At 40.9% G+C, this 25,530-nt stretch overlaps 1 protein-coding gene across 1 annotated transcript in view; it reads right to left on the bottom strand.

Annotated features, from left to right (window-relative positions):
- PDXDC1 (pyridoxal dependent decarboxylase domain containing 1) overlaps positions 1-25,530 on the bottom strand; it is a 55,149-nt gene that overhangs the window by 12,668 nt on the left and 16,951 nt on the right. Inside the window, exons 5-16 of the mRNA XM_048868274.2 lie at positions 24,455-24,601; positions 19,490-19,679; positions 17,490-17,558; positions 16,501-16,579; positions 15,307-15,391; positions 14,430-14,478; positions 14,227-14,328; positions 13,879-14,004; positions 11,170-11,220; positions 8,854-8,917; positions 8,348-8,436; positions 444-549 (exon numbers count right to left, since the gene is read on the bottom strand). Of these exons, the coding sequence (XP_048724231.1) occupies positions 444-549; positions 8,348-8,436; positions 8,854-8,917; positions 11,170-11,220; positions 13,879-14,004; positions 14,227-14,328; positions 14,430-14,478; positions 15,307-15,391; positions 16,501-16,579; positions 17,490-17,558; positions 19,490-19,679; positions 24,455-24,601 (1,157 nt within the window). The remainder of the gene's footprint in view (positions 1-443; positions 550-8,347; positions 8,437-8,853; positions 8,918-11,169; positions 11,221-13,878; positions 14,005-14,226; positions 14,329-14,429; positions 14,479-15,306; positions 15,392-16,500; positions 16,580-17,489; positions 17,559-19,489; positions 19,680-24,454; positions 24,602-25,530) is intronic.

The raw sequence follows: 25,530 nt of genomic DNA, 5'->3' as shown, positions 1-25,530 counted from the left end.
TTCTTTCTTCATTCTGTAGGTAGATGAGAGAGGGAAAGGCAAGGATATTTCATCTCCAATGTTTCTGTATTCTGACAGTTTTAGACAGGAACACTACTCAGCTTCATACCTTGTTCTCACCAGTAAATGTAGACAGTATAAATTAAAAGGCTTTACAGATGTGGTGCGACATAATGCTATACAAGATGACAAAGCTACTGGAAATTCAGCTACTTCTAACGTAATGGCTACCAAGGCACAACAGAATATTGAAATTGTTTTTGTAGTGTTAAAACATCCTCTCAATATCAAAATAAGAAAAAAAGTAAACCCAAGGAGAACAGATTTAAACATACAGATGTTTTACACATGAGGATATTTACAATTTTAAATACTAAATTCCTATTTTTTTCACCTTAGAATGAAATATCTATATAAGTGGCTAAATTAAGTGACTCATTTACCTGCAGAAGTCATTAATGGGCTAAAACGTACACATGTGCCTTCATCTTCTATTTCTACCACATCAACTCCACTGGCAGGCACTAACTGTGCCAACTGTTCACCTAGCTGAAGGGACAAGGCAAAATTAGAGGAATTTATTGAGCATTAATTTCTCATTATTGCCAACTTGCATTAGACTGTTCCCATAGTTTCAATGAACCATTTGTCTGTTAAATTGTCCCTAGTAAGGTTTCTCTCTCCTTACTTCTTAAAAGTTACCTATTCATTATTCCCTGAAGCATAGTAAAATTTTAGCTGTGAGCAAGCTCACAGCACCACCTATAAAACACACAAAAAAGCTGCATGCTTATATTAACAAAATGAAAACCTACTTCACAATTTCTAAGCAAACCACAAAATGTGTCATTTAATCAGTGGTTACTCCTCTCCCATAAAGCAGGAATATGTTTACTTCCAAAATAGTGAGTTTAAAAACAAAATCCTACACCTGTTTGTTTAAAAGTACATTTTAGTAGGAATTCTACTAGTAGCAGTTGGAGACAAATACTGAAATTGTAGTATATAAAGGGAGGCTATTAGCCAGTAACCTACTCAGTTAAAAAAAAAAAGTAGTTTCAGATACTTAAGCTGCCATTCAGTCCACCGGCCAATTTTTGTGATTTTACAAAAAGAAAAGGAGTACTTGTGGCACCTTAGAGACTAACCAATTTATTTGAGCATGAGCTTTCGTGAGCCACAGCTCACTTCATCAGATGTGTACCGTGGAAACTGCAGCAGACTTTATATACACACAGAGAATATGAAACAATACCTCCTCCCACCCCACTGTCCTGCTGGTAATAGCTTATCTAAAGTGATCAGCAGGTGGGCCATTTCCAGCACAAATCCAGGTTTTCTCACCCTCCACCCCCCCACACAAATTCACTCTCCTGCTGGTGCTAGCCCATCCAAAGTGACAACTCTTTACATAATCAAGTCAGGCTATTTCCTGCACAAATCCAGGTTTTCTCACATCCCCCCACCCCCATACACACACAAACTCACTCTCCTGCTGGTAATAGCTCATCTAAACTGACCACTCTCCAAGTTTAAATCCAAGTTAAACCAGAACATCTGGGGGGGGTTAGAAAAAAACAAGAGGAAACAGGCTACCTTGCATAATGACTTAGCCACTCCCAGTCTCTATCTAAGCCCAAATTAATAGTATCCAATTTGCAAATGAATTCCAATTCAGCAGTTTCTCGCTGGAGTCTGGATTTGAAGCTTTTTTGTTTTAAGATAGCGACCTTCATGTCTGGTTTAACTTGGATTTAAACTTGGAGAGTTTAGAAACCTTGGCAAATGCAATTTTTTCAAAATAAAAACAATAGAAAGTACCTCTGGCATGAATTGGCAGAAATTTTGTGGCTTTGCAACTGACTTTATGAATGAAGGATTTGTAAAAGAGACCTTGCTATTATAAATAACAGTGAATCTTAGTTGTATTAACAGAACGCTGCCAACTTAAAAATTACACTGTTTTATCTACTATTATTACAAATAAGACCAAACGATGACGACAGATAGTCCTCTATGTTTTACTTAATGCATTTACTTAAGCAGCCCATGTATAAGCAGCCCTTGTTAGTGTAAAATTTTCACAGAGCAAAAGGAAGGGAGAAACTTTTTTTTTTTTTTTAAGTGATTGTAAAATCACAGGTTTCAGAGTAACAGCCGTGTTAGTCTGTATTCACAAAAAGAAAAGGAGTACTTGTGGCACCTTAGAGACTAACCAATTTGCAGAGGTGACCATGATGGAGTCCCAGAATCGCAAAAGAGCTCTAGCATGGACTGAAGGGGAGGTACGGGATCTGATCGCTGTTTGGGGAGAGGAATCCGTGCTATTAGAACTCCGTTCCAGTTTTCGAAATGCCAAAACCTTTGTCAAAATCTCCCAGGGCATGAAGGACAGAGGCCATAACAGGGACCCGAAGTAGTGCCGCATGAAACTTAAGGAGCTGAGGCAAGCCTACCAGAAAACCAGAGAGGCGAACGGCCGCTCCGGGTCAGAGCCCCACACATGCTGCTTCTATGATGAGCTGCATGTCATTTTAGGGGGCTCAGCCACCACTACCCCAGCCGTGTTGTTTGACTTCTTCAATGGAGATGGAGGCAACACGGAAGCAGGTTTTGGGGACGAAGAAGATGATGATGAGGAGGAGGAGGTTGTAGATAGCTCACAGCAAGCAAGCGGAGAAACCGGTTTTCCCGAAAGCCAGGAACTGTTTCTCACCCTGGACCTGGAGCCAGTACCCCCCGAACCCACCCAAGGCTGCTTCCTGGACCCGGCAGGCGGAGAAGGGACCTCCAGTGAGTGTACCTTTTAAAATACTATACATGGTTTAAAAGCAAGCATGTGAAAGGATTACTTTGCTCTGGCATTTGCGGCTCTCCTGGATGTACTCCCAAAGCCTTTGCAAAAGGTTTCTGGGGAGGGCAGCCTTATTGCGTCCTCCATGGTAGGACACTTTACCACTCCAGGCCAGTAACACGTACTCGGAAATCACTGTACAATAAAGCATTGCAGCGTATGTTTGCTGGCGTTCAAACAACATTCGTTCTTTATCTCTCTGTGTTATCCTCAGGAGAGTGAGATGATATTCATGGTCACCTGGTTGAAATAGAGTGCTTTTCTTCAGGGGACACTCAGAGGAGCCCGTTCCTGCTGGGCTGCTTACCTGTGGCTGAACAGAAATGTTCCCCGCTGTTAGCCACGGGGAGGGGGGAGGGTTGAGGGGGTAGCCATGCGGTGGGGGGAAGCAAAATGCGACCTTGTAACGAAAGCACATGTGCTATGTATGTAATGTTAACAGCAAGGTTTACCCTGAAAGAGTGTAGCCACTGTTTTATAAAATGTGTCTTTTTAAATACCGCTGTCCCTTTTTTTTTCCTCCACCAGCTGCATGTGTTTCAATGATCACAGGATCTTCTCCTTCCCAGAGGCTAGTGAAGATTAGAAAGAAAAAAAAACGCACTCGTGATGAAATGTTCTCTGAGCTCATGCTGTCCTCCCACACTGACAGAGCACAGACGAATGCGTGGAGAAAATAATGTCAGAGTGCAGGAAAGCACAAAATGACCGGGAGGAGAGGTGGCGTGCTGAAGAGAGTAAGTGGCGGGCTGAAGACAGGGCTGAAGCTCAAATGTGGCGGCAGCGTGATGAGAGGAGGCAGGATTCAATGCTGAGGCTGCTGGAGGACCAAACCAGTATGCTCCAATGTATGGTTGAGCTGCAGCAAAGGCAGCTGGAGCACAGACTGCCACTACAGCCCCTGTGTAACCAACCGCCCTCCTCCCCAAGTTCCATAGCCTCCACACGCAGACGCCCAAGAACGCGGTGGGGGGGCCTCCGGCCAACCAACCACTCCACCACAAAGGACTGCCCCAAAAAAAGAAGGCTGTTATTCAATAAACTTTAAAGTTGTAAAATTTTAAAGTGCTGTGTGGCATTTTCCTTCCCTCCTCCACCACCCCTCCTGGGCTACCTTGGTAGTCATCCCCCTATTTGTGTGATGAATGAATAAAGAATGCATGAATGTGAAGCAACAATGACTTTATTGCCTCTGCAAGCAATGATTAAAGGGAGGAGGGGAGGGTGGTTAGCTTGCAGGGAAGTAGAGTGAACCAAGGGGCGGGGGGTTTCATCAAGGAGAAACAAAGAGAACTTTCACACCGTATCCTGGCCAGTCATGAAACTGGTTTTCAAAGCTTCTCTGATGTGTACCGTGCCCTCCTGTGCTCTTCTAACTGCCCTGGTGTCTGGCTGCGCATAACCAGCAGCCAGGCGATTTGCCTCAACCTCCCACCCTGCCATAAACGTCTCCTCCTTACTCACAGAAGCAGTAATAACAGTGGGAATATTGGTTTCACTGAGGTCTGAGCAAGTCAGTAAACTGCGCCAGCGCGCCTTTAAATATCCAAATGCACATTCTACCACCATTCTGCACTTGCTCAGCCTGTAGTTGAACAGCTCCTGATTACTATCCAGCTGCCTGTGTACAGCTTCATGAGCCATGGCATTAAGGGGTAGGCTGGGTCCCCAAGGATACATATAGGCATTTCAACGTCCCCAACAGTTATTTTCTGGTCTGGGAATAAAGTCCCTTCCTGCAGCTTTTGAAACAGACCAGAGTTCCTGAAGATGCGAGCGTCATGTACCTTTCCCGGCCATCCCACGTTGATGTTGGTGTAACATCCCTTGTGATCCACCAGAGCTTGCAGCACTATTGAAAAGTACCTCTTGCGGTTTATGTACTCGCCGGCTTGGTGCTCCGGTGCCAAGATAGGGATATGGGTTCCGTCTATGGCCCCACCACAGTTAGGGAATCCCATTGCAGCAAAGCCATCCACTATGACCTGCACATTTCCCAGGGTCACTATCCTTGATATCAGCAGATCTTTGATTGCGTGGGCTATTTGCATCACAGAAGCTCCAACAGTAGATTTGCCCACTCCAAATTGATTCCCAACTGACCGGTAGCTGTCTGGCGTTGCAAGCTTCCACAGGGCTATCGCCACTCGCTTCTCAACTGTGAGGGCTGCTCTCATCTTGGTATTCATGCGCTTCAGGGCAGGGGAAAGCAAGTCACAAAGTTCCATGAAAGTGCCCCTACGCATGCGAAAGTTTCGTAGCCACTGGGAATCGTCCCAGACCTGCAACACTATGCGGTCCCACCAGTCTGTGCTTGTTTCCCGAGCCCAGAATCGGCGTTCCACAGCATGAACCTGCCCCATTAGCACCATGATGCATGCATTGGCAGGGCCCATGCTTTCAGAGAAATCTGTGTCCATGTCCTGATCACTCACGTGACCGTGCTGACGTCACCTCCTTGCCCGGTATCGCTTTGCCAGGTTCTGGTGCTGCATATACTGCTGGATAATGCGTGTGGTGTTTAATGTGCTCCTAATTGCCAAAGTGAGCTGAGTGGCCTCCATGTTTGCCTTGGTATGGCGTCTGCCAGAAAAAAGGTGCGGAATGATTGTCTGCCGTTGCTCTGACGGAGGGAGGGGCGACTGACGACATGGCTTACAGGGTTGGCTTCAGGGAGCTAAAATCAACAAAGGGGGTGGCTTTACATCAAGGAGTATTTCAGGCAGGACTTCACGGAGGGTTCCAATAAGAAATGGTGCACCTAAGTTATTGTTCTTATTGGAAAAATGAGGTTAGTCTGGCCTCTGATTGATACATGGCTAGATTTACCTTGCTGCACCTTCTCTGTGAGTGACTGCAGTGTGACCTAGAGGAATGACTCCCCTAGACAGGGGAGGGGGGGAAGCAAATGAGTACAAAACAAATCTGGTCTATTTCTTGTTTTGATCCACTCTATCTTTTACATCTTTGGTTTAGCAGACGGTGCAGAAGGACTGCAAGCCATCCACATCTCATGGCTGCTCAGCAGAAGACGGTGCAATATGACTGCTAGCCCATCCCCATCTCTTGCCTGCCCGGCAGAAGATGGTACAGTATGACTGCTAGCAATCCGTATTGCCTGCTTGCTCACCATAAGACGGCTCAATAGGACTGACTGCAGGACTAAAGAGAATGACCTGGTCAAGTCACTCCAAACTTAGTCCCTGCGCCCATGTCTGTCCAGGCGCTCCCGGCCGACGTGGCCAGGAGCACCTCGGACATGACGATGACGGCTACCAGTCATATTGCACCGTCTGCTGCCAGAAGGCAATGGGTTGCTGCTACTGTGTAGCAATGCAGTACTGTTTCTGCCAGCACCCAGGAGACATACTGTGTCGGTTACCTGAGTGGGCTCCGTGCTTGCCGTGGTATGGTGTCTGCACAGGTAACTCAGGAAAAAAGGCGCGAAACGATTGTCTGCCCTTGCTTTCACGGAGGGAGGGAGGGAACGGGGGTCTGAAGATATGTACCCAGAACCACCCACGACAATGTTTTAGCCCCATCAGGCATTGGGATCTCAACCCAGAATTCCAATGGGCAGCGGAGACTGCGGGAACTGTGGGATAGCCACCCACAGTGCAACACTCCGGAAGTCGACGCTAGCCTCGGTACTGTGGAAGCACTCTGCCGAGTTACTGCACTTAATGCACTTAGAGCATTTTCTGTGGGGACACACACACTCGAATATATAAAACCGATTTCTAAAAAACCGACTTGTATAAATTCGACCTGATTTCGTAGTGTAGACATACCCTTAGACTGGAGTAAGGAAGTACAGTTACTTAAAGTTGTCCTGATTAACGCTGTTTCATTGTTACATTGCGGATCAATTAGAGAACATGCTCGTTTAAAGTTGCGCAATGCTCCCTTATAATGTTGTTTGGCAGCCGCCTACTTTGTTCACTGCTTGCAGAAAGAGCAGCCCATTGGAGCTAGCTAGTGCGGGCTTGGAACCAGGGTGGACCGGCAGCCTCCCATCAGCTTCCCGCTCCCCTAAGTTCCCTGTGCAGCAGCTGGCCAGCAGGCTATCAATTGCCAACAGTTTAGCTGTCCCTTCTGCCACTGCCCTCTGCCTTGGAGCTGCTCCCGGAGCCTCCTGCTTGCTGTGTGTGTGGGGGCGGGAAAGAAGAGCGGGGGGGGCTAATATCAGGGTGTCCCCCTCCCCCCTGCTCCTGCCCCCCACTTACCCCATCTCCATAGAGCAGGGGGAAACACGACAGGGCTCAGGACAGAGGGAGCTTGCTAGCAGCAGCTGCTGTCTCAACTTGCTGATCTACTTAAAAAGGCAATGTACTTAGAGTGGAGTCAGCATACTTAAAGGGGCAATGCGCATCTCTCACACACTCACACGCAGGGTGTGCGTCTCTGTCTGCCATACTGTCTCCTCTCCCGCCATTTGTGCTTCCTCGTAGAGTGTGAGCTACATTAACAACGATGTGTTAACCCTTGAGGGCTCAGCCGAGTGCTTGTTCATCATTTAGCAGCAAGGCATTCCCTGGGAAATATCCCACGCTCTTATTTCACCACCTCAACCAAGTTTCACAATCATCATTGCTGTGTACAGTATCTATCTATCTATCTATATATATATATAGTCTTTTGTCTGATGAAAAAAAATTCTCTGGAACCTAACCCCCCCATTTACATTAATTCTTATTGGGAAACTGGATTCACTTAACATCGTTTCGCTTAAAGTCACATTTTTCAGGAACATAACTACAACGTTAAGTGAGGAGTTACTGCAGACAGAAAGTTTCAAAGATTGAGTGGAAACTGACATTTCAAATGGATGTCAAAAGTAAATCAGCTGATCTTGCAGTAGTTCTTGATGTGTCAAAATTACTAGTAAGCAGTTTAACACCTTAAATTTTAGCTTACTCCACTTCTGAGCAGTAGAAACCTAGACAAGTTTTTGTGGCAAGAGGGAGGAGACACTCACTCCTCTCCTAGGATATTGGACTCCCTAATGTAGGACATCCCTCATCTCCCAAAAGTACCAATTTAAAATGGAGACATATCTGTTGCAAAGTAAATGCAATGTAACTCTCAGATCTGCACTTTTTTTTTTTAAAATGCCTGAGGAAAAACTAAATTTATTTAATCTTAGTGGCCTAAAAAAAAAAAAAAAAAAACCACACACCTCTTGAGGTATGCAAGAGTTAAAAGAATCAATGTTTTCATCAGAGTTTAAAATTCAGAATAATTATTTTGTACCTTAAAACACATGAAAGACACCGGGTTGCCAGTGCTTCAGACCAAAACCATCTTTTTTAATCCCAAAAACTCTCCGGGCTGATTTCACATAGGATACCAAATAGCCATTGGGTGGCAAGTGTTATCAGTCACTACTGACCTAGTCTGTTCTAGGTTATATATTCCCTGAGCCACCCAATCATCCTCCGTTTTACAGATCATTCATTTTAGTTCTTAAAAGAAATGAACCTCAAATCTTACCCACTGATTGAAGGTGTCACAAATATGTCTCTCATTGCTGGTTATAGGGTGTTGAATTGAAGATGCCGGTCCAGCATGTAGCATCTGATCTGAACCCAAAGAGACAAAAATCGCAGAGACAGAGTTTCATTTATTTAATTAAAGCAAAAGGCAGTATTTTTAGACAAACAACATTTTTATGAAATTTTATGAAATCTAAGAAAATTAAACTCTATTTGACCTCAAAAGGGTAAACGTGGGATTTTAAAAGATGTCATTCCAAAAGCAATTATAGCATTGAAATGTATGTATTCCAACAATTTGTAATCACCTTCCATTGTTTCAATGCAATGGAACTTTGCAACAAGAGTACAATTTATGAGGTGGTTCAAACCACTGCTGTATAAACAAAACTTGTTTTATGTTCAGACTAATAAGAAAAAGTGCACAATGTAATGTATTTAATAAAACTAGTTTCTTGAATTAATAGATCTGAAACCATCACGTTTTGTCTATAAATTACACACCTATATTTGGAAGTTCCAGGGAAAACTTGAATACCACTACAGGAGAGCTAAGTTCATCTTCAACCTAAAAATGGAATTAAAAAATCCATGGTGTTATGAAAACACTTAAAACAGCTTTATTGTTGTAGGTACAAAACTGACAGTAGAGACCGCCACATCATTTGGTTTTGTCAGTATTAACAATGTTCTAGTTTCCATAATGTTTTGACTCAGTAATAACAAAAAATTAGATCATAAAACTGTGTGTAAATGATCTGGAAAAAGAGGTAAACAGTGAGGTGGCAAAGTTTGCAGACAATACAAAATTACTCGAGATAGTTAAGTCCAAAGCAGACCGCAAAGAGTTACAAAGGGATCTCACAAAACTCAGTAACAAAATGGCAGATGTTGATAAGTGCAAAGTAATGCACACTGGAAAACATAATCCCAACTATACATACAAAATGATGGAGGCTGAACTAGCTGTTACCACTCAAGAAAGAGATCTTGGAGTCATTATGGATAGTTCTCTAAAAACTTCCGCTGAATGCAGAGCAGCAGTCAAAAAAGCAGAATGTTAGGAACCATTAGGAAAGGGATAGATAATAAAATAGTAAATATGCCACTATATAAATCTATGGTACACCCATACCTTGAATACTGCATGTGGTTCTGGTTGCCCCATCTCAAAAAAGGTATGTATTAGAAATGGAAAAGGTACAGAGAAGGGCAAGAAAAATGATTAGGGATATGGAACAGCTTCCATATGAGGAGAGATTAAAAAGACTATTCAGCTTGAAAAAGAGTCTACCAAGGGGGGATGTGACCAAGATCTGTAAAATCATAAATGGTGTGGAGAAAGTGAAAGTGTTATTTACTCCTTCACGTAACACAAGAACCATGGATCACCAATGAAATTCATAAGCAGCAGGTTTAAAACAAACAAAAGGAAGTACTACACACAATATGATCAAGCTGTGGTACTCGATGCCAGGGGATTTTGTGAAGCCCAAAAGTATGACTAGGTTCAAAAAAAGTACTAGATAAATTCATGAAGGATAGGTCCATCAATGGCTATTAGCCAAGATGGTCAGGGATACAAACCCAAGCTCTGGGTGCTCCTAAGCCTCTGACTGCCAGATGCTGGGACTAAACGACAGGGGATGGATCACTTGATAATTGCCTTGTTCTGTTCATTCCCTCTGAATGCATCTGGCATTGGCCATTGTTAGAAGACAGGTTACTGGGCTAGTTGGACCCTTGGTCTAACCTAGTACAGCCACTCTTATAGTCTCAATATATACACAAACATAGCAAAGTAAACTACCTCTCACATAAAAAGGGATTTTATTCTATTTCAGTTACAGTAGTTACACACAACTGAATTTCGGGCATTATAAAGTGAAAAATGTGAATACATTCACTGACAGGCATTTAATTTTTTTTTTTTAAATAGCTTTAACTCTTCCTTGGTGCTCTATGAGCAAAGTTTCTTGCATAAATCTCTCTGAATAGATAATTGAGTTGTTCAGTGACATAAGTAGAAGCTATCAAGAACATAAATGGGGGAAGGTGGAATGGCTACAGTGGATCTCCGTAACTCTGATGAGTTCTAAAAGATTATTTTCACAAATGAAATTACTTTGTCACTCACAGTGATTTGTGGTCATTTGTTTTCCAAGAAAACGAGTGTGAATACAGTATTTATTCTAATATACAGAGGGTCAGATCAATAAAAATATCTGTTGAATAGGGCATCTTTTCGACTGAAACTGGATTAGAAGCAGCTGCATTAGAGATAACTAATTTAAAAACTAGAATGTTCAATTAAGATCAGCGGGTTTGTTTTTTTTAAACAAACATCACTCTCTTGTATCATAACACCCTCACAGCAAGACAACTACTTTGTCTACAGATGTAAGAACATCCACACTATACCAACATCTGGCCAGGGTGCTGCTAAATTCATAGTCAAGAATGAATTTCAAATATAAAAAAGTGCACCATAAAAATATTGAGTAAGTTTTAATACATTAAGCGCTATTCAGCAACACAGAGGCAGCCTCTGAGCATTATATCCATAGCTTGTGTGTGCGTAGAGAGAAACAGCAATGGGACAAGGAATACAATCTAGGGACCAAGTCCTGCTATATGCAACTAAATTTATACAATCCCATTGACACTTTAAGGGGTAATTTCAGTAGTCAGAATGATACCACCACGACCAAGGCTGTGGGTAGGGTCACACATTTTTTAAGATAATTTGTTTCACAAAAATTTTGATATTTAATAACCACCAGTTGCTAAACTACTCCAAGTATTAAAGGCATGTTGTACCGAAGTTTTAATGAAATCCATGTTCTTCAAGTTTTCCAGCAACCTCTGACTCTAAAGAACAAAGAATAAAAAACAAAGATTTTTTGGTTTGAAATTACTTTTCATGGACAGAGACAACATTAACTCAACATCCGTAAGTGTGAGCTTACATTTACAAAGTTTAAAGTTAGGATGCTACAAACAATAATCTTTGTCTAATTAATATTACTAATATCATGGAATTTCAACAGTATATTATTTAGGAAAATGGTTTATTGTAGGACTCAAACATGTGCATATATGTATACACCTAAGCTTTGTAGATAAATTTTATTTAGTCCGTTCAAAAGACTGTGGATGTATAAATTCCCACATACTAATGGGAGAAATTACTACCTATGGACTACAGTCAGCCTGTGGATGCATGTATACAGCTCCCATTAACTTCAACTGGGCATTAAACACCTGAGAAGAATTAGCATCTACGTGAAGAATAGAGGAAGTAGTAGTATAATAATCTATCGGTTATGGTTAAGGTTATGTTTTAGTCACGGGTATTTTTAGTAAAAGTCACAGACAGTAAACAAAAATTCACAGCCCATGCATGACCTGTCCGTGACTTTTACTATATACCCCTGACTAAAACCTGGGGGGTGGGGCTGCCGCGAGTGCTCGGGGAGGGTAGCCCGGATGTTGGGGGGCGGGGGCTGGCGGGCTGCGGGTCCCCTGCTGGTGCTGGAGTGGGGGCATGCGGCCAGCTGCGTGGGAACCCAGCCGGTGCTGGGGGGGGGCGGGGGCGGGGGAGGGTAAGAGGGCAGGCAGCAGTGCATGGCCCAGGACCCCCACTGGTGCTGTGAGGGGTAGCAGGCTCCCAACCTTGGTCCACACCTCCCCTGCACAGTAGCAGCAGAGTTTGGGTGTGGGAGGGGGCAGGGGCACGGGACAAGATGAGGCAGGCTCTGAGTGGTGCTTACCTGGGGGGCTCCCCGGAAGCGGCGACATCCCCCTTGCTTAGGTCCTAGGCACCTCCATCCAGAGCACTGGTTTTGCAGCTCCCATTGGCTGGGAACTGTGGCCAATAGTAGCTGCGGGGGTGGTGCCTGCAGGTGGAGACAGCACGCAGAGCTGCATGGCCACGCCTCCACCTAGGACCTGAGCGAGGGGGATGTTGCTGCTTCCGCGGAGCCCCCCAGGTAAGCGCTGCTCATAGCCTGCCTCACCCTGTCCTATGCCCCAACCCCATGCCCCCTCCCACACCCAAACTCTGCTGCTGGGGGTGGGGCGGGCACGGTGGCCCGAGACTGCCGCAGCAGTGACCGGTGCGACTGGTGCAGGGGCTGCCTGAGCTGCCCCTGAGCCAGGTGCACCAGCTGCTGCAAAAAGTCATGGAGGTCATGGAAAGGCACGGAATCCGTGACCTCCGTGACAAAGTTGCAACCTTGGTTATGGTCAAATATTATACATGAGAGACTGTCTAGCACACACTACTGTGAATCTCATTGAAGAGCTATAACTTCCAAACAGTTCTTCCCACTTCATTTAAAAAACCCTCATTACTTCCATTTGGAACCCCTTGTCTCAGTGATTTATAAATTACTATTTATTATTTCCATTACAGTAAGCCTAGAGACCCTCATTGTGCGAGGCTCTGTACAAATACATAGTAAGAGACCTTTCTATACCCTGAACAGCATACGTTCTAAATAGAAAACACAAAGGATGGGGGACAGGATTTACTGATGGGGAATTGAGGCACAGAGATTAAGTGACTTGCCTAAGGTCACACAGGAAGTCTGTGGCATCGCCAGGCACCAAACCTTTTAAGTCCCAATCCAGTGCATAAAACAAAAGGCTATCCTTCCTTTAAAAGTAAAAATACTCAAGGGCTGCCTTGAAAGTAAATTTTACAACCAATTTTAGAAATCTGATTTGATTCCATATCCTCTGGGTAAGTTTTCAGTCTGAAAGGATCCCACTACATCTTTAGACTCCTTTAAATAGTTTTGATAACCAAACTGCTTCTTAAACAATGTCCAACAACAACAAAAAATGTAAAACCTATAAACGCCTACCTGAGTCCTTTTCTAGTGGGCATATTAAGGCGATGCCTTACTGCAAAAAGTGGTGTTTTTTACCTTGAGATAGCAATCTCAATGCAAAATCCTAGTGGAGACAGGAGATGGGTAGTTTTTATCTCAGCGTATCTAGTCAAGGTCTACCCCATACTCCTCACCTGGGTTTTTACCTTGATGTAGCTAGTCAGGGTAAAAACTACCCATAACCTATATCCACTAGGATTTCCCATTGCAATTCCTAACTTTCCTCTCTCCCCGCAAAGACGACATACCCGAAAAAGAATGCCAATACTGTAGCTGTCAACATGGCTGGTCTTAGTATAGTATGCAGTAATATAACACCTTCAGAATATTTGGTAACAATTCTTGCTTTATTTCAGATCCGCTGCACTTGTTTCTGAGATGCTTCATCATATTCAGAGATGCATTTAAAATGGTTATCAAAGTGCTCTTAAATAAAGAGGTGAGTAACTATACAGTGCTATTCATGCCCAGATGACAGTAACCAAACCAGACACTGCCATTTAAACTAAATTTCTGTCTGGAGAATGAACTTATTCAAGTAAGATGGTAGAAAGATCCTTAATAAGATCCCCCTGCCCACTCTTAGAAAAGCAAAAGTTTGCATATCATTTGAAGACGAACTACTTCTTACCAGCTGAGATGCATGCTTTATTCTCTCAACAATCCCATCATGTCCCAGGTACTGCAAGGATAGCCATAGGGGCAGGGCACGGAGTTTCTCTACTGGCTGACTTGATGTTAGCCCTGCAGCTAAGGACTAAAGGCAAGAAAGAATACTGTCACTGAATAACTAAAATTTCAACACAATCAGATTCATTCTCATGCTATGAAAGGACAAAACGTGTCACAACATTAACAGAATGATCTTTTGCAACTTATTGTTTCTTTAGGCATCTATAAGGAACAAAGAATCATGTCATGGTTGCAGTTTTGAAGTCTCTAGTATTTAAATGTTCATTCAAAAAAAAGTCACAGCTACCAAAGAAGGATCCTCATGTCTGTAGAGTGTCACTGCAGGTACTGCTGGGAGACCCAACCAGGAACCCAGAGTAAGAGTCATGCTGTCACATTTTGTTGCAGCCTAAAGAAAAAACATTCAAGTTTATTATGGGCCACCTACATTTTAATTATGTAACAACTTTAAAGTCTAGAGCATTATACTTATGATACACCAGTACATACCAGTACTGAAGAGGAGACATAACCTAAAGCCAAAGTTGCCAAATTCACTCTGGAAAGGAAAACAGTCTTAGCTAAATTAATTATTTACAGCTTTTCTTCAACTAAAAGGTAGCGTTTTCATGCAGTTGTATAAAAGGAGGTCATTGTTGTTCATGTATTTTTTACTGCACATACAGTAGAGACTGCAATTTAATATTCCAGAATTCAGACAACTAAAATTTCATTTTAGTCTAGATATCAGTCCAACTTTTTAGAAATATTAATCCATCCTGTGCTAATCATACTTCATCAGTAGCATTCTGTCAATGATTTATAGCACGCCATAAATGTATGGTACACAACTGCGTATAGTGGTAGCTCAGGCCAAATAGGTAACAGGCTTTGCTCTGAAGGCCTCGTAGTCTAAAAGCAGGGGCTCCTCTAATAACACTACTTATGCCGTTATTCCTGTTCTAAATCATGCTACCTATTGCACCAGTTTCCTTAGCCACCACATGTCCTCTACTCCTCTAAATCTCATCTCTTAAAGCACTCCAGCCTCCCTTCACTTCTTCAGTAATCCCTATGAACTGTTACCTTATGTCTTGTCCAAGCACTTCAAAGCAAGGGCAGGCTACTCACATCTATATACTGACTCCATGCCGAGTAATTACATATACATGAATAACCTTTTGCAACAAAAAGTGACATCTGCAGGGCTCTACACTTTGTAGAGTGGCAAATTTATGTTGGCATATAAAACATTTAATAATGGCAAAACATGCAGAGTCAGCTGTGGCCATTAGAGTATGTTAGCTATGGAATTAAAAGTTGCTCCATTATCGGAAGTTTCATTAGTGAATATGATTACACAAGAAAGAAGTCTCAAGGTCTGTACCCTTCTACATGTAGCCACATGTTATACTGCTCACAGAGTTCTTTCAGTCGCCCAAGTTTGTCTGTATGACCTGCTCCTGGCGTACCTGAATTAAAAGGAAAGAAAAGTCACTTTAAATATCAGATGTGTAAGTCAGCAAACATAAACTTTGATTGTGCATTTAACTCTAGATCTACATTAGTAAATAACTCCAAATAGTGTTTAAAAGGTCACCTGCAGGGAGGGAAGAAGTTTGGTGTCCTCTTTTTTTTTTTTTTTAAATTAATAAATTAGAAATTCAAGTCTTATCTTCTTGATGGACTCATGAAGAAGTGAAGAGAGAGATCGTGCAATTAGGACATTGGATACCATGGAAGTTCAACGTGATTGACTGAGAATGTGATTTTTATTCATAGTATTTAAAGCTCTGTTTTCTTCTTATCTATGTAATTAAAAGTACTTGGGAGCAGGGCTTTGGAGCTGTGCTCCGGCTCCGCTCCAGCTCCAGGAAAAAACCTGCAGCTCCACTGCTCCAGAGCTGCTCTGCAGGCTCTGCTCCAAAGCCCTGCTTGGGAGACTAGATGTCATAAGCATTCAAAAACGCAGCCATTGTGATTAAAAAAAGTTCAATACACCTAATTCATCAAAGAACAACCTTGCCAAAATAAAGAAAACCCCTATTATTTCTAAAGGGAAAAAGCAAACACAGCACTTTCTTCCCACCTCCACTTACCAAAAAAACAAAAAACAAAAACACCCACAACCCTCTTTCCTCACTAAAGAAGAATTTAGATGTTTGCTCAATTATTCATTCAGAGAAAGTTAATTTTTGAATGTAATGGCATGTACAACACGATAGAAAGGTTCTTGGTCAGCTCCAGAATCCCATTTTTCAAAAGCTAAGCTATGCTCACTAAGGAGCAAACTGCGGCGCTCTAAGTCATGCAAGCATGCCCGCGGACATAAACAGAACTACTTTTATGAGTAAGTTCTCATGAATGGTAATAACATTGTACAATCTGGTCCTAAGTCACTCCTTTAAATAACTTCTTGGACAGCTAAATATTATGCAGTCACTATGATATTCTGTATCAAGAAACCAATGATCTACTCTAACACAAGTCATCAATATTATCTACAATTCCAAATTCTGAAAAAAAAAAAAAAAAAAATTTCTAGGATACTGTTTTATTCCTATCTGCTCAGGATACTTACCAGCATTGGCCACGAGTAATAGTGGCAGCTTTCCAGATTCAATATCGTCTTTAATCAGTCTGTCCAATAAAGCAACATCCTGTCACCAATAAGAAAAAAATATAAACACTGCATTAGACAGACAGTACATAATATGTTCCCGTTGAACTGGAAAATTGGGGTTTCTAAAAGTAGCATAGGATAGTATCCTGACATTTTAAAAGCTGATCCACTGATTAAATTCTTAATACCTTGTTGTCTGAATTTACGATTTCCCCATTTCCACATAGCCACAAAGACAAAATAAGTCAAATACACCATAAATACACAGATAAAGTAGGTGCTTTTAAATTCAGAGTTTTGAATTTACACTGGACATAATTCTACTGAAGAAAACTATTTAATTTATACTCCTTCTCTTAAGAAGCATAGACTCAACAGTACTTTCCAATGCTACAAGTTCAGAATGTCTTTCTATTGACTTCAATGGGAGTTATATTGGATCCTCATATACTTAGGGTTCTTCTTTCAACTCTAAAAATCAGGCTTTTTTTTGTAACACAAACTTCCGCGGACTTTTATCTGTGTGAATCTATTAAAACACAAGGAAAAGTTTAATCATTCATCACAATGGCATACACAGCAACAAAAAGAAGTTTAGTGTTCAAGCCTAAACTTCTCCTTTAAAAATTTACCTCAGAAGGTCTACATATATCCAGGGTTTCAAAACTAGAAAGCCCTTACTGACTGCACCAAAATACATACTGCAGATAATAAGTACAGAGTTCAGGATACAAGTGCTACACGTATTTCTGATTTCATTACATTTAAGAGATTAAGGCCAATTAATAGGCAATGTGCTGTTACATCTACACCGAGAAAGCTCAGAGGATGAAAAAGTCAAACATTCACCACTCTTTCCTAACAACATTCTCAAATCACTCCTTAATAAGCCTTCTTCAAAGCAAAAAGAAAAAGGTCAGTTTAAAAAGACAATGCCCAAAACTTACCATCTGATGTTGGGATCCAAACATGGTGTTACAAGGCACGCGGCACATACATGAAAGGGGCAACCCAAGCTGCAATGAGAAAGATGGAATTTGAACAACTGACACATGATTTATGTTACTTATTTAAACTGCTCACAAAAATACAAGGAGGAATAAAAAAAAGCCACTGAAAGAAGCAAACACATAGTGACAGAGGCTCTGCTACCAGTGATTTTCCTTGCATTTTAAAAATGAGTTTTCTGCTAGAACTTATGATCAGACTAAGAGTGGAGAAAAGGAAGAGAGTGAGACCACTGTAAAGTAACAAAACAGTTGTAAAATAACAGTTAGTTTTTAACATGAGTAAGTGGAAGTAGACAATAAGTCAAACCTGGACATTTTTCAGAGTTTGTATCTTGTATCAGGGCACAGATAAAACACTAATCTTCACCAGGGAAATGAGGCTGCTCACAGTGGACTCAGTCCTGTCCAGCCCAGAGCAATCTGGCCTTAATCCAGCAAACGTTTAAGCACATGAGTAGTCCTATAGGTGGTGTGTGTATATATATTCACTTATGCAAAATTATTATTGCATAGTAGAGAGTTAAGACAAGAAATTTTCATACAATTTATGCTATATATTGCATGTATTTTTACAACATGCTGTTGTATATAATGTCGGCCTTTTTTCAAAGATTAAATTTAAAAAACACAAATTTCTCTTATTCAGGACCTATCTACAAGCTTGCTATTCCAAGTAAAAATTCAGTGAGATTACTTTTTCCTAGGAATATTTTTCTGCATCCAAGTTCTTTGAAAAAATTAAAGTTCAACAGTAAATTGAGACATCTTTCACTAACACTTTAGTGATAATACAATTTCAAACAAGAAGCTTGTCATGCAAAAGAAAATGATTATTATACTGAAATGTCTACATGAAACCAGGAACAATCACGCTTTAAAAAAAAAAAAGATATCAGATACAATTGTTTCATATGAAAAGTTCAGAAAATTCCTCTTTACAACTCTCACATCACTACTGCTGGAATATAAAAACTGTGTGCAATCAGAGATCATCATCTTGCTGTCTAGATGAATATTGTAAACTAGAACCCTATAGCTCCATTCTGGGCTATTTTAGTTTATTCCCAATATATTTATGTTCTTTTTTGTGTTTTGGAATTGCTTTGGAATCTTATAATTAATAAAGCAGTCTTACAAACGATAACATTATGTTTTGTATTATTGTTTTGGCAGATTTTTTGGTTGGCTTCAGGGCATGGTTTCTCATCCTTCCTTGGCTGGCTTTAGGACAATCTTATTTGCGATTTTCATTTGTTTATTCATACATCAGTTGTTACTAACTTTGGTTAAAAGATAAAATTTAGACATGTCAAGGAAGTTGTGCTTAAAAAAAAAAATCAGACCATTAGGACAGTACAAGAAAACTTAAGTTCAGTGTGCACGTACACACGCACAAACTCATAAAAAAACCAAACAAAAAAAAACCCCACCTCTATAAACGCTATTTCTTCCATAAGCCGGGAAGGCAGAGAGAGGGAGCAGGGTATTTCTGTTATTTAACAACTTGGAAGAAGCTCAGGTACCAGGATGATGAAGGCCATGTGAATGCACAAATAAGACTGTTGCAGACACAGCATGTTCAGCCACCTGGGAATCAGAAAGCCTCACTTTGCTCTAAAAGATCCTCTCTGGTTGACAGAGTATCACTGGCAAACTCTGAGTAAAGCCCCACTGACAGCTCAGCCGTCGATGCTCCAGAATGGTGATAAATGAAGGACCTTCTAGTTACAACAGGGATGAAAAGGCAATCCTCCACCCACCCATTAGCCACCCGCAACGGCCCACACAAAAACATGCTACTACTACAACAGACCAGCGTCTACCTGTGAACCTCTAGATCTACTCTCAAAATCTAGCTAGGCTACCACGAGGCATGATGAGGCCTGCAAGTTTCTATATGCAGCAAAGACTCAAAACTTTACACTAAAACTACTTACCTGATTGCAGAGAATTTGGCCCAAGCCTGTTCTGGCTGCAGAACTAATGTATATAACAGGCTGCTTATTATATAACACATTGAATCCTTCTACTGTGTAGTCTTCGTAGCAAGAGTGAATAACAAGCCTACAGACTTTTAAGAGACCTTCACGATCATCTTCATGGTAATAAGCTGACCCATTTTCATACCTGTAAGACAAACCAACAGAAACAGTCCCAGTTCAGTTACTGTGTGTAAATACTAAGCAGTTATAAAAGTGCTTTCCATCTCAGGCTATGTCTACACATAGGGAGATGTCTACCTATGTCTACACATAGGTAGATACACTGGAGAGTAGGGATAGGGGCCAGAGTGACCTAGACAAATTGGAGGATTGGGCCAAAAGAAATCTGTTGAGGTTCAACAAGGACAAGTACAGAGTCCTGAACTTAGGAAGGAAGAATCCCATGCACTACTACAGGCAGGGACCAACTGGCTAAGCAGCAGTTCTACAGAAAAGGACCTGGGGATTACAGTGGACGAGAAGCTGGATATGAATCAGCAGTGTGCCCTTGTTGCCAAGAAGGCCAATGGCATATTGGGCTGTATTAGTAGGAGCACTGCCAGCAGATTGAGGGAAGTGATTATTTCCCTCTATTCGGCACTTGTGAGGCCACACCTGGAGTATTGCATCCAGTTTTGGTCCCCCAACTACAGAAGGGATGTGGACAAATTGGAGAGAGTCCAGCAGAGGGCAATGAAAATAATTAGGGGGCTGAGGCACACGACTTACGAGGAGAGGCTGAGGGAACTGGAGTAATTTAGTCTGCAGGAGAGGAGATTGAGGGTGGATTTGATAGCAGCCTGAAGTGGGGTTCCAAAGAGGATGGAGCTAGGCTGTTCTCAGTGGTGGCAGCTGACAGAACAAGAAGCAATGGTCTCAAGTTGCAGAGGGGGAGGTCTAGGTTGGATATTAGGAAACACCATCTCACTAGGAGGGTGGTGAACCACTGGAATGGGTTACCCAGCGAGGTGGTGGAATCTCCATCCTTAGAGGTTTTTAAGGCCCAGCTTGACAAAGCCGTGGCTGGGATGATTTAGTTGGTGTTGGTCCTGCTTTGAGCAGGGGATTGGACTAGATGACCTCTTGAGGTCTCTTCCAACCCTAATATTCTATGATTCTACACTACCGCGGTAAGTCGACCTACGCTACGCAACTCCAGCTATGTGAGTAACGTATTAGGAGTCGATGTAACTTAGGTTGAGTTACCGCGGGGTCTACACTGTGGGAGGTCAACGGGAGAAAATCTCCTGTCGACTTACCTTACTCTTCTCGTTGGGGGTAGAGTACAGGGGTTGAATGGAGAGCGATCTGCAGTTGATTTGGCGAGTCTTTACTAGATCTGCTAAATCAACTGCTGGTGGATCGATCTCAGAGCATAGATCCCTGCCATAATGTAGACGTACTCTCAGATACTCTATGAAGAAGAGGTACATCAGTATAATCATTGACCATATGAAACTGACGCATAGAAAGGCTAAGTAATTAGCCCAAGACCAGAGTCAAAATTAGACCTCAGGAATTCCTTGCTTCCAGTCTTCTGCTTTGTCCCTGCTATATTACATTTATTGATTTAAATAGCATCTGAAACAAAAGTATCCAAGTGCTGTTATATGTTAGTATGTTCTGGCTCCTCATTAAATTAGAAGCTCTATTAAACCCCAAAAGATTAGAAATAAAACAAAGCCAAGATAGAAATCAGATGAAGGGCAGATCGTTAAGTCTAGTTTTATAAGGTTTTAATTTTATCTCCCCCATCCAGTCCAGGGACACATCATTATATCACAGGAGTTTGTGTCTCCAGGAGAGAAAGATTATGAAAAAGAAGATTCAGTGGATCATGATTCTGACACAAATAATGGAAGTGACCTTTGGAGAGCTAAAGAGAGGGTAACGGAAAAAAGAAAAGAAAAAATGTATTTACTAAGGACAAGGGAGAGCACAGTAAACTATGTTGGCACACACCAAGATAAGTAACTATGAAGCCTACTTTACATTCTATTTCTATTTACAGTTAGAACAAAGTAGATGAGGGGACTTGGGCAAGAAAACCACTCTTTAAAATCCTCAAAGTTTGCGAAGATATTTTCTCAGACTTAAACGCACTTAGTAAAGCCACCAGATCATAAAATGTAGATGGAAACATTTGCGGAACAGGAAAGATTTTTCACTTTTTAAAAATTCCATTATAAAAAAACCTCAACAAGTGGGTATGGCTCACATCTATAAGAATCATAAGAGTCAGTGAGGAAGATGCAACATGATGCAGTTTCAAAGCAGAATCCTATAAAATCAGAGTGAAAGAGACTTTTTTTAAAATAGAGTTAAACGTGGACAGGATATTGCAAACTTTAGTATGAAGCCACTACCAAACAAATCCATAATACCCAACGTTACTCATGTCCTATTTTAACACTCCTTGAAATACAAACAGACAGACTGCCATTTAGTGCAGTTTATTTAGTACACTGCTATGTCTACTACCTAGGAAGTTGGACTACTGGACTACAAATTTGTACTAGCAGTTAATTTGTTTTTCTCTCTCTGAACGAAGGATTTCAGCTTCAGCAGTGATATGCACACTAATGTTTAAAAGCCAAGAAGAGACAACGGGGGAATTAGGTATCTAATAAAGGTATGTCAGTTCCAGTGTAAAGAAATATAGCCACCTAACTAAAATGAAGGGACAACAGGAGGAAGAGTAGTACAGGTCTGGATTTATTAAGTGACATGGAAGTTGGATTTTTGCTACATCATTTATGTCCAACATGTATGTCAATAGTCCTGAATAACCTAAAAGTCACTCAGTCCATCCCTCAGCTTAAATTTTTAAATCCTGCAGCATCCAGCCTCACCATAAATTACCCAAATGACTCCTAATGAGTGACATTCCATCATGCTTTATGGTAGCCATCAAACCTTTTTGGAGCTGAACTATAAGGTAAGCTAAATGTATTTTTAGAAACATTTTAAAAATTATTCATAGACTTTTTTGGATATACCATATAAATGCAGTTGTAAAACAAAATATACCACTCATCTTACCATACACACCTGTTCCAAGGTCCAGCAGGTATTCATGCTTGATGTGAAATCACTGCTGCAGTACATATTAGGTGTCAGAATGGGACCAACTGCTCCTCTAAGACTGGGTATTAGGACCATCAATACATAAATTGTCAAACAGATGGATTTCTGCTTAACCCATCTGCATCTCATCTTTGAGTCATGTAATCTAGCCTCATATCCATGTACAGTTTCAAAAACTTTTTAAGACACACAAGAGTTTACTAAATAGCTAAATACAGATATTCATTCATCTTATGTTCTACCAGCTAGAGAATGCTGATTATATTGGCTCTACAGAAGATCCATTTGTCACTGTGTGCAGCTAAATCAAGCCCTCATTTATTATCTATAGATGGGGATAATTTGTAACTTTAACAGCTCTATGGCTGGATCAGTTTTAGTTATTTCCTTTATCGCTTCATCAGTTAATTTAATGAGAAGCCCGTGCCTTATTCCTTCCTCCACAGGAAGGCTCGAATGATTTGATATTGAGACATCTAATGGACAATATATCCTTTTCACATAAAACTAAGATTCCCATTAGAAGCCCCCAAAACCTAAAGAAATGTTGTGATATTAAAGTGAAACAGTTCCCGACTAAATTTGTTTTAAATTAAAGCTCCCTTCAGATTCTTGGTGTGTGCTCATATAAAAGCCCTGAGTATCATTAATTTCCCCTCCCCTTGCTAACTTGGCTTTTATAGTACTGAATATTTTAAAACTCCATTTGCAGACACTCATAGCTAATCACACCTCTGTGTAAATCTGCTTTGTTGTACCATTCATCTTTGTCAGTGCTCTAGACAATAATCCTATCAGAAAAGAGACCAGTTATCAGTTTGTCACTGACCATCCACTACATACAGCATATAATAGCCATATACGACAATAGCCAATGCTTTCATGGCAGGGGACTGGCATACGCCATTCTCTTTCGAGCCAGTCAACATAATTTCCTGTCAAGGGTTCCACTGAACACCATGTGGTATCCCGATTACCCTTCTTGCTGTCTGCAAATTAACATCCTGTATTTTACATCATGTCCAAACCACGTTAGTCCAGGGTTAGTCATTCAACCCAGGTTTCAAGAACTGCAGGGATAGGGCATACCTCTAGATTACCATTAAATGAGATATCAGCGAAGCTTTGTCCCACCCAAAAGTTATTTCTTTAACAAATGGGAAATATTTCCCACATTAGCAGCAGCCAGATTTCCATTTTAATCTATAAATCAGCCAGCTCTGGCACCACATACATTAAAGCATATCTCAAGACTAAGGCACTTTGAGGAAGAATCTTACATGAAATTAAGCCATACAAGGAAATAACCTAGCTGTTGGATTAAGTTTCTTTGCAAATGAAGTATTTCTTGTACTTTTCTTTCCCCTCAACTCATGGATTTAAATTACAAGTTCAGGTAGACCTTCAGGAAATATACTCGCTACACTGAAAATTACTCAGCTGTTCTATATGTAAAGACTAAATGAAATCTAAGGCAGAACCAATGAGAAGTTCACTGGAAGACCTCTTTTTAAAGCGTTACAAAGCTCAACAGCATATATATGCTTATATAAATGGATATTCAACCATCTGTCTACCCACTATCGTACTTTGGCCCCTAACTCCATTGTAAATTCCTTATAAAAAACGACTTTTATGACTGGTATATTACTGACAAGTTCTTGGCTTGAAAGAACAGTGTCCTGTAAACAAGTGTGCTGTATTTAAGACCTTTCAGTGTACCATTAATTTAAGGCATAAGTCTATCAAGATAACAAATTGTATTTCAGACTTTTTTTTAAAACCATTTTTACTACCTAACTGTACATAATAAATAAGCAATTCATGACCTACCTGAAGAGTCTGCAAAGCCACAGAGTGGTATCTGAAAGGATTCTAGTTGTAAGATTTCTCAGCCTTTCCCTGTTCAGCACTGAAATATAAGCTGCCAGACTATGTCCCAGTAAAGCCATGTGCCCCTGTTCTCCAACATTCTGAAGTCTGCAAACCAGAAACATTGTATGAGAATAACTGTCAGTTTGATACATGTCATGCATATTATAATGGGTTTATGTTTTCTCCTTTTACTGGATATGCCCAGATTGTCATAGAACTGGTTGAGATGCAATATTTTCTTCAAATATGTATCAGAATGAAGTATAAAAGAGCCACGTATACACTAGAAGAAAAGGTGAATTTTAACACATTAATTAACATGTTAAAATCAGAGTAGACACGGCAGTTGTAGTTTAGACACCTTTTAGCTGCTTGAGATAAACCCTGAAAGGGAGTATAGGGTTTATCTCAACCCACTAACATACAAAAACTGTAACTAACATTTTATTGTAAAATGGTAGCATGCATTAAACATATGCCTCGGCCTGGTCTACACAAAAAGGAAGTCGACACTATGAAACTTCAAAGTTTAGACTATATCTTTCCTCATCATTATTATTTACATAACATTTTTAATCTTCAAACTCTTTTGCAAATATTGATCTTCCACACTCCTGTCCAGGTACGGTGGCAAATAGCATCACTATTTTATGGAGAAATGGAAGGAGAGAGGTTAAATGTATTGCCCAAGGTTACAAATAAATCAGTGTCAGAACAAGGACTAGAATGCAGTAACTCCCATTCCCAGGCTCAGACTACCCCGTTTGAAATAAAAAATATCCATATGCAGAGATACTATGCAACTTGTAATTTACAAATATATTATATCTGATGCAACTACAATTCCTGAAGATACGTCAAAAAATTAGGCTTCCTCAGAATGCAGGCAGCATAAGCAATGCTCATAAAGTTGAGGATAATTTAAAGAAATTGAGTTGGCAGCCAGGAATAATTGCCTGCTATATACAACTGCTTTTAATAATTCACTGCAGTAAAGAGTATGGCTATTTTGAGGAAAACATTAACACCAAGTA

The sequence above is a fragment of the Caretta caretta genome, chromosome 10 (genome assembly GCF_965140235.1).
Source record: "Caretta caretta isolate rCarCar2 chromosome 10, rCarCar1.hap1, whole genome shotgun sequence".
NCBI lineage: Eukaryota > Metazoa > Chordata > Testudines > Cheloniidae > Caretta > Caretta caretta.
The sequence above is the reverse complement of the archived record's forward strand: the minus strand, read 5'-3'. Positions and strand labels throughout refer to the sequence as shown.